We start from the raw sequence: 10166 nt of genomic DNA, 5'->3' as shown, positions 1-10166 counted from the left end.
ATAGTCCATCTCTGGAAAAACCAGAGCTTTGACTATGTAATGTAGGTAATATCTTGGTTTTTGATTATGCTGTCCAGATTTGCTATAGCTTTGCTTCCAAGGAGCAGCGTCTTTTAATTTCATAGCTGCACTTGCTGTCTGCAGTGATCTTTAAGCCCAAGCTGGCACTACTTCCATTTTTTCTCCCTCTATATTTGCCAGGAAGTGATGGGACTAGTTGCCAAGATCTTTGTTTTTTTGATGCTAAGTTTCAAGCCAGCTTTTCCACTCTTCTCTTTCACCCTCATCAAGAGGCTTCTTAATTCCTCCTTACTTTTTTGCCATCAAAGTTGTCTCATCTGCATATCTGAGATTGTTGATATTTCTTTCAGCAACCTTAATTCCAGTTTCTGAATCATCTGATTCCCAATCTTAAACTCATCAGTTGTTCCATGTTCACTTCTAACTATTGCTTCTTGGCTCACTTAGAGGTTCCTCAAGAGACAAAAAAGATGATCAGGTAATCTCTTTGAGGACTTGCCAATTTTGTGACCTACACAGTCAAGAGTTTTGGCGTAGTCAATGAAGCAGAAGTAGATGTTTTTCTGGAACTCCTTTGCTTTCTCCATAATCCTGTTGGCAATTTAGTTTCTAGTTCCTCTGTCTCTTTGAACACCAGTTTGCTCTTCTGGTAATTCTCGGTTCACATATTGTTGAAGCTTAGCTTGCAGAGTCTTAAACATGACCTCGCTGGTATGTGAAATGAGTGCAATTGTCCGGTTATTTGAAAATTCCTTTAAACTGATCTAGCTTAGCTAGATTTCCATTACCTTCACTATTGTCAGCAATACTTCCTAAAGGCCACTTGACTTCATTCTCCAGGATGTCTGGCTTTAGATCTGTAACCATACCACTGTGGTTATCAGTGCTGTTAAGATCTTTTTTTGTATAGTTCTTTTATGTATTCTTGCCACCTCTTCTTAATCTCTTCTGTTTCTGTTAAATCCTTACCATTTTTGTCTTTTATCATGCCCATTTTGGCAGGACACTTTCCCTTGACAGCTCTAATTTTCTTGAAGAGATCGCTTGTTTTTCCCATTCTGTTGTTTTCTTCCATTTCTCTGCATTGTTCATTTAAGAGAATCTCATCTCTCCTTGCTATTCTCTGAAATTCTGCAATTAGTTGGATATATGTTTCCCTTTTTCTTTTCCTTTTTGTTTTCCTTCTTTCCTCAGTTATTTTCCTGACCATTGAAAGGAAAGATTGTGTTGTAGTGGAAAAAAGGCAGAGTATGGAGTCAGGAAAACTTGTATTCAAGTTCCGGTTTTGTTACTTATTAAATGTATGACCTTGTACACAAATCACTTCCCTTCAGGAGAGCGTCAGTATCCTTATCTGTAAAAAAGGAAAGGCTTAGACCAGACCATTTCTAAGGTTTTTTTTCCAAGATCTAAATAATAAAAGCTACCCACATCAGTGCTATGATTATTATATTTACTTATTCTCATAAGCAAATTTGGGTGTTTCAAGAAAATATTTTTTGTAAAACAAGGAGTCTTGCTTCCCTGTCCACCCTATATTTGTTTTGTTAGTTTGGATTTCATACATTTGTTTTCTTAAAGAGAGACTGTCCCCTGATCTAACCTAATGTCAGTGTCAGATTTTTGCGTATGACATTTGGAATGTTACACCCATTTTCCAGAAGCTAAGAGTCTTCAACCTAGTAGTGTACCTCAGTACAAATTTTGCGCCAGGAAATTTAAGTTCGTCAGAGCGCGGGCTCCTTTCGTCCTTTTGAAAGGAGCTCAATTGGGAAGCCTGACTGCCCTTAAGGAACATGGCAACCCCCACATTGTCCGCGGCTGAATTTGCCCTCAGCTATGATGGCGGCTGCCCTACCCTTGTCTGGACCGCGGCACTTTGCCCTCAGTTAATATGGCGCCCTTTGTGATTTCCTTGGAACAGCCCTCATTCTGGCCCCGCTCCTTTGGCTTCACGGGAAGCGCGGGAGCCCCGCCTCATTTCCGGAGAAAGCCGTCAAAAGAAAAAAAAAGATTGAAAAAAGGCCCGAGAAGATGGCGGTGCTGGCGGGGCGGGGGCGGTGGCTTGGGGTTTGAATTCTAGCGGCGCCAGAGGAGTCGGACGATCAGCTCCTCGGGGCCGGAGCGGGGGCAGGTCCCTCCTGGCCCGGGGAGCTGCAGCCAGCCACTGCCATCGCCATGGACTCGGTGCCGGGGGAAGACGCCACCCTGCCAGTGGGGCTCAACGGCAGCAGGTGGGCCTCGGCGGGCTGGGAGAGGGCGGCAGCCGGGCTGGCCCGCTCCGGCCCGGGGCGCAGGCTTGGCGGCGCCCCGGGGGTCGCCGGCGTCGGGGTTAGAGCGTAGAGGTGTGGCTTAGGGGCATAGGACTCGAGAGGTAGTTTGCGATGAGCTGTTTTGGGAGGCCGCTGGGGATGGTTTATATGGAGGCTTCGGGATGCAGAATAGTTTGAATTGGAAGGGGGTGGAGGTCGTTGGTGTGAGGGCAATTTGCCACAGGTTAGGGCAGTGGGGTGCAGCGGTGCTTTGGGGCTGAGGTACTTTAGGGAAGGGGGTGTTTTGCGTGTGTAGGTGTATTTTAAGGTGAGGAGGGATAATTCAGGGGTGTAGAGGTATTTTTGGGTGAGGGGATGATTTGGGGGTTCCAGGGTAGTTGCAAGTGTGGAGATAGTTAAAGATGATGGGGTGATGTGGTGGATATAGAGGTAGTTTAGGACAAAGGGATATTGGGGTTTAGGAGTAGTACAGGGTGAAGAGATGATTTGGGGGATGGGTAGTTTAGGGTAAAGGAATGAATTGGAGGTGTAGGGGTAATTTAGAGCTAAGGGGTGTTTCGGGGTGTAGCAATAGTATGGGGAGGACATGATTTAGGGGTGTAAGCAGTTTAGGTGTGATTTGGGGGCATATGAGGTAGTTTGGGGTGAGGAGATCATTTGGGGGTATAGGAGCTTATGGTGGAGCGATGAGTCAAACGTTTAGGGTGAGGAGGTGGTTTGAGGGTGTGTGCGATAGTTTCAGGTGGGTGTGACTTGAGTATTGGGGCTACTTTAGGGCAAGGGATGATTTGTGTGTGTAATTCTAGGGTGGGGGCAGACGAACTCTAGGGGGAGAGCTCATTAGGGGTATGGAGATGAAGAGTTAGAGTTCCTTGAAGATGCTTGGAGTCAGGAGATGGAGGGTCATCTGAGGAAAACCACAAGGAGGTCGATGTCACTGGTTTGCAAGAGGTGGGGGCGTCAGATGTAAGAAGACTGGATAGATAGGAAGAGGCCAGGTTATGGAGGCCTTTAAAAAGCTAAACAGGATTTTATATTTGATCCTGGAGGCAAGAGGGAGACTGGAGATTATTGGGGGACGACGACAATAGTTAGACATGCTATTTAGCAAAGTCGCTTGGACAGCTGAGTGGTGTATTTGTGTGGGGAAGAGATTTGAGGCATGGAGACCAAGCGGCACACTATTGCTGTAGGCATGAGATGGTAGGGGTGTGGTTCGGGGATATGGATAGTTGAGGTCAAAGGAGTGTTTTAGGGATACTCACGACTTGAGTGATTGGGGGTTGCAGGGTTAGAGTTTAGGGTGGAGCGAATTTGAGGGTATGGAAGAATAGTATATGAGGGTGCAGGGGGACAAAGTGACTTAGAATTATAGAACAGTTTGTGTATGCAGTAGACTTTGGTGAAGTGACTTCATGTGTAGGGGTAATTTGAATGGGAGGGATAGTTTAATGTGAGGGTATGTTGGGAGATTCAGGTAGGTGTATGTATGGTGGATTCTATATAGGGGTGCTGGAGATAGTTTAAGGTACACTGGAAAGCAAAATAGAGAAGTTGGTATGGTTTAGGTTGCAGGAAATGGTTTTGGGTTCATTGTTATTGATAATTAAGGTGAGAGATGGTGAGTACCAGAACTGAAGTGGTAGTTATGTGAGTGGAGAGAAGGGTCTGGATGTGAGAGATGTTTGTGAATGTAGAATGGCATAATTTGGCAACTGAATGGATATCAGGTGAGGGAGAATGAGGGGTTGGTTGAGTGAGGATAACCTAGAGGTTACAAATCTGGGAGATTAGAAGGAAGAGGGTGTCTTTGACAAGTAGGAGAGTTTGGAAGAAGAGAGTATTTGGGGGTGGGGGGGAAAGATACGAGTTCGGTTTTAGACATGTTGTTTGAGATATCTATTAGTCAACTGATGTGGCATTGATGCTCAGAGAGACTGGGACTCATCATATAGATCTGGGAGTAGTTTACAGAGAGATGGTAGTTAAAATTGTGGGAGATAAAGTATAGAGGGAGAAAAGTGATCCTACCTTAGGGAATACCTACCATTGGGGGGAAGCTTGAGATAGATGATAATTCACTACAGGAGACTGAGGAGTGGTCAGACAAATAGAAGAACCAGGAGAAAAAAGGCTGAAAAGACCATCAGATTTGGCAGTTGAAAGATCATTGGTAATTTAGGGCAGCTAGGTGGTGCACTGGATAAGAGTGCTGGGCCTGGAGTCAGGAAGACTCATCTTTCTGAGTTCAGATGTGGCCTCAGACACTTATTAGCTGTGTGAGCCTGGGCAAGTCACTAAACCCTGTTTGCCTCAGTTCCTCATCTGTAAAATGAGCTGGAGAAGGAAATGGCAAACCACTCTTGTATCTTTGCCAAGAAAATCCAAATAGGGTTTGGAGAGTTGGACGCGACTGAAAAACGACTTAACAACAACCAACTTTGAAGGGGACGGTTTGAATTGAGTGATGAGGTTAGAAGCCAGAATACAAAGGTTGAAGAATGAGAGGAGAAGAATTTGGCTGAGAAATGGAGGAGATAAAGGACAATAACTTAGGTAACACTGACAGAAAAAAAATCTAGCAGAAAAATCTGATAACAGTGACTGAGTTTGACAATATATACAGTATTCTGTCTTAGTCACTGCCAACTTCTGCCATACTGGAGAAGGTATGTTTCATTATCCCTTCTCTAGGGCCTTCACTGGTTTTTTCCAGAAATTTAAAAAAAAATCATTATTTAATTAATTTTCTTTTTAAAATTTTAGTTCCAGATTCTCTTTCTCCCTCTCATCCCTCCTCCACACACCGAGAAGGCAAACAATATATAAATTATAAATGTGAAATAATGCAAAACATTTCCCTATTAGCCATATTGCAAAAAAAAACCCCAAAAAATTAAGCAAGAAAATTATATTTCAGTTTGCACTCAGAATTCATCAGTTCTGTCTCTGGAGGTGGGTAGCAATTTTTCATCCTGAGTACTTTGAAATTGTCTTGGATCACTGTATTGATCAGAATAGCCGTGTCTTTCACAGGTTATCATCATTACAGTATTGTAGTTATTGTGTACAGAATCTCCCAGTTTTTCTCACTTCGCTTTGCATCAGTTCTTGTAATTCTTGCCATGTTTTTCTGACCCCCCCCCATTTCTTATAATATTCCATCACAATCACATGCCACAACTTGTTCATCTATTCCCCAATTGAGGGATCACCTCAACAGAGCATCACCTCTGTTTCCAATTTTTTGCCACCACAAAAAGAGTTGCTATAAATATTTTTCTACATAGAGTTCTTTTTTCCTTTTTCTTTGGGTTACAGAGTGGTATTGCTGGATCAAAGGGTATGTGGTTTTATAGCCCTGTGGGCATAGTTTGAGATTGTTCTCCAGAATGGTTGGACTTGTTCCCCATAGTGACTGTTCTGAACCTCTTTTCTGTCAAGACACTCCACTTTTATCTGCTAACTTAGTGTCCTAATTCACTGAAAAGGTGGCTATCATATAACATGAGATTCCCCCTTCTGTTCTTTAAAACTTTTCATTGTCACTGCCCACTTTGTCTTCTGTTTTGGTCACAGAAGAAGTGTTTTTATTGTTTGTTAGGACTAATCCCTCTCTACCTGTCCTCTTTGTCCTATTTCCTCCTGCTTTCTTCAGCACCTTGTTCCAACAGTTTTTAAAATTTTCATTTCTCTCTGTTATCTGGTTGCTTTCCATATATTAACAAATAACACTCTGCCTTCCAAGTCCTAATAAACATTTCCCTTAAAAATTCTGTTCCATCTGTTTCCTCTCTTTCACAGTTAAACTTCTTTAATTATCTACAATCAATTTCCTTAGCACCCACTCTCTTAACCATGTGTCCATTTAACTTCTATACCTATCACTTTGTCAGAAAGGCTTTCCAGAGTCCCCTGTAACCTAGGTGCCAAACATTGACCTTTTTTTCACTCTTCATGTTTCTTGACCTCTGCAGCATTTGATACTGTTAGCTGTCTCTACTGTTGAATATACTTTCCTCGCTGGCTTCAGAAATACTATACTTTTTTAGATCTCTTATCTCTGAGGGATTCTAGGGTCTTAGCTCTAGAGCTGGAAGAAACTTGCTGAAGATTACAGAAATAGTGAGCACCAGAGACAAGATTTAAACCAAGGACATCTGATTCTAAAGCCATTGTTTTTTTCCATGGTACCATACTGTCTCTCCCATCCACTGGTTTGTCAGAAAACTGCTCTCAACAGACTTCCTGTCTTTGATGGAGCAAAACTGTCACAGGGACTCATACTATGAAGGACAACTAAGTTTCAGCTTTTCATACCTGTTAATTGAAATTGAAGCTACCAGTGCCCCAAGAGAACAGCTGAGAAATTATCTTACGTGGTTTGAACTTGGATTTTCATTGATAGGTTTCTGAAATTTTGAGAGCTTTGGCCTTGTGGGTGATTTGGCTTCTTGTTTCCTCTCACCTTGACTTTGCCATCTCCTGCCTTCCATGCTTGGTAAGAAAGATCATGATTCTTCTTTGACACATGATGGAATCCTCTGTGGCACCCATGGTAGTGGCTTCAGTGAGATCTTTGGGTGGGGGGTTGAGAGGGGGACAGACGAATGAGCTCCTCAAACAGCTTTGAGTGAAAGGTGGTAACTTGTCTTTCTGGCAGTCTATAAAAGCACCACCCATTTGAGAGGGTAGGAGGAGGGAAGGACAGACTACATCTTTGTCAGGGTTTTAGTGGCGGAGGAGAGGAGCTGGGGAGATGGTGACAGGCATAGCTGGTGAGCAAGGGAGCCATATCTGAGTCCAGAGTTATTTCTTCTCTGTTCATTTGAATTAGAGAGATTGAGGCCAATCACTTCATTTTACAGATGAGGAGACTGAGGCCCAGGAGAAGGAAGTCACTTGTCTGAGGTCACACAATAGTGACAGAGCTTAGACAAGAGCACCAGCATGTAGCATAAGCCTGGCACATAGTAGGCACTTGATACATGTTTATTGACGGTGTGACCTGCCTCTTAACAGCAATGTTCCTTACTCAGTACACCAGTGATCTTGAAAGTGGGGACTGTGGAATGACCGTTACCCCTAAGGGACCATCTAAAAGGTTGGAAGATGGGTTGCATTTCACTGCTGTCTGCTTCTCCTTTCTCCTCCCCTCTCCCCCCGCCCCCTCAGCTAACTGCCAATCGTAGATTTACCTCCGATAAGACTACACCATCCCTTTCAGAATTCCCCCCACTCCTAACTGTGGCTGTATTACAGGGCTCTGGCTTGGGTCCTCTTCCCTCTGTATACTGTCTCACTGGTGACTTTAATCACTTCCTATGGGTTAACTGTAATTTCTAATGTTGGTGACTCTCAGAGAGGGGTCAGATCTAGTCTCTCTCCTCACCTCTAATCCATATCACTAACTGCCTGTTGAGCATTTACAACTAGGTATCCCATAAGAGTCTCAAACTCATCATGTACAAAGCAGAACTCATCTCTTGCACCAAACTTATCTCTCCTTTGAACTTGCCTATTTCTGCTTAGTGTACCAACTCCCTTCTAGTAACTTGGGTGATTAGCCTTGGTGTTATCCTCAACTCCTCATTTACCTTCACCCCACATGTTCAGCCTTGTCATTTCTGCCTCCATGATATCTCTTTAGTGTGTTGCCTTCCCTCTGTTCACGTGATCACCATCCTAGTTAAGGACCTTACCTGGACTTTTACAGTAGCCTCCTCATTGGGTTCTCCACCTCCTTTCTCCTCTGTCAGATCCATTTTCCACACAACTGCCAGAGTGATTGTTCTAAAGCTCAGGTTTGACCAGGTCACTATTCTGCTCAGTTAACTTTACTAGCTCATTAGCTTGATGCTCAAATATTATTTTAGCTTCATCTCATTTTTAAAAATTCTCTGTTTTGTGTAAAATTTTTAATTACAAAATTATCATCACCATGGTTCATAATATCATTTATAAATAAAAAATTAAAAAAAATTGTATGTTGGGAGTCTGTGTGTAAATTTTTTTTTTTTTACTTCTGGGGCATAGGATGAAAAAAAAGTTTGGAGACCACTGCACAGCACTGTACAGCCCTTCTTTAATTGCTTTCAAACACAGTTCACATGAAGGGACTCAACTTTAAATGCTGAGAATTGACAAAGTTGGGAAGATAGCCAGTTTCTCCATTGTATCCTTCACTGTTCCCAAAGTCAGCTTCCCCCCCAACCCCCATACCTGCTTTGAATTGTTACTACTTTGACCTTTCAGGCTGTTGAAATTCAACCCAAGTAGAAGTGGCTCAGAGGCTGAGGTTAAATGCAGCTGTTCCACATAGCTTCTCTGCAGAGGCTGGTGGGGAGGGGACAGGCTAAGCAAGCAAGAGCAAATAGGAGGTTCAGGTGTTAACTTGAGCTAATTAAGTGTAGTAAATGCTACCTGCCAAACTTGGAGATATAAGGCAGAAGAGTTAATTAACTGTATGAGCTGGTAATAATCACAGTTGACATTTATATAGCTTCCATATATTATCTCATTTATTCATCAGGACAACCCAGTGAGGTAGTTAACATTTTTTATCCCCGTTTACAGATGAAGAAAAAAACTTGTCCATAGTTGCTTGGCTGGTAAATGTTGGAGGTGGGATTCAAATCCATGTCTCTCCTGACTCCAAACTCAGCTTGGTCAAAAGATATTCTTACATACATTCTTTAAATCCTAGCTTAGTTGCCAATAGTCTTTCCTAGACCAAAATCCAAAACTGAACACTGGGTAATTATGACACCAACACTGGTTTTTGAGAAGAGTCAAGATAATATATCTCCTTCCTCACTTTGCATTGGTAGGGGACTACAGGTATAGAAGATTACGCATATCATTCAATGATTGGCTTTGCTGAATTGCTTATTTTCTCCTTTTTTTATTTCACGTTAGAAAGGAAAACTCTGGAAAATGGAGGGGGTAGGTATATATTTGGAAGTGATATCAATACAACTGAGCTAAAAAAGACAAAAAATGATTTTTTTTCTGTTTCATATAGTGTTTTGTATCTGTCCTAATTGCTTATATTCGATTCTGTTTTGTATTGTACAGTTCCTATATACTTGTGGATATATCTTGGCCCTCTAGCTAGACTGTAAACTTCATATGGACAGTCTGTCTTAACTATCTTTGTAGCTTTCCTCTCTCCCAACCTCCTACAATGCTTTGCTGTGGAATGACCCCAAACGGTCCTTGGCTTGATGGTCAGGAATTGTGGACTGACCATTTAGAGGTTTGGAGGATGGGTTGCATCTGCTTCCCCTTCTTCCCCGCTCCAAGCTATCGTAGACTTACCTCCCATATAAGTACACTGTTCTCTTCAACATTATAAAGTAGGCACTTTAACTGTTGAATGAATGATCGAATGGGTATTCTCACTAAACCTATAGGAGAGAGTAAAGCTCTAGAGTCTATGATTTAAAAAAAAATAACTAACTTGAAAGTTAAATGTTCAAACTGAGAATGTTACAATAAGGAACCTGGGATTAAGCTATGGCTGCAAAATAACAAAAAAAAAAAAACCTAAACAGAAACTTGGGAGGGATTATATTTTGGTCTGTATTGAATTATAGGAGGAAAATATGAAAGATTAAGGACTAATTTACCATTTAAATCTTGGTGCTGAAATCACTGTGGTTTCTTCTATTACTGTTTCTCTATTGTGCAGCATCTTTTAGTGATTAGTCTACCTTGTTCTGTTTTTTTTTTTTAATTTATTTCTCCTGGGTGTCTGGCCTTTTTGTTCTTAAGCTCTTTAGCCTTTTTGTCTTTTCATTTTGGAGGCAATTGGGGGGTTAAGTGACTTGCTCAGGGTCACACAGCTAGTAAATATCTGAGGCTGGGATT

At 42.2% G+C, this 10166-nt stretch overlaps 1 protein-coding gene across 2 annotated transcripts in view; it reads left to right on the top strand.

The window, feature by feature from the left end:
- The first annotated feature begins 1973 nt into the window (after positions 1 to 1973).
- The window catches only part of CDK5RAP2 (CDK5 regulatory subunit associated protein 2), a 153169-nt gene continuing 144976 nt past the window's right edge, over positions 1974 to 10166 (top strand). The window contains exon 1 of one of the 2 annotated variants that reach the window (XM_036749546.1): positions 1974 to 2255. In XM_036749546.1, coding sequence (XP_036605441.1) covers positions 2200 to 2255 — 56 coding nt within the window. In that variant the 5' untranslated portion in view covers positions 1974 to 2199. The remainder of the gene's footprint in view (positions 2256 to 10166) is intronic. The other variant, XM_036749547.1, reaches the window with a different exon arrangement.

This window comes from Trichosurus vulpecula, chromosome 3, assembly GCF_011100635.1.
Source record: "Trichosurus vulpecula isolate mTriVul1 chromosome 3, mTriVul1.pri, whole genome shotgun sequence".
Taxonomy (NCBI): domain Eukaryota; kingdom Metazoa; phylum Chordata; class Mammalia; order Diprotodontia; family Phalangeridae; genus Trichosurus; species Trichosurus vulpecula.
This window is presented reverse-complemented; position numbering and strand designations above follow the sequence as displayed.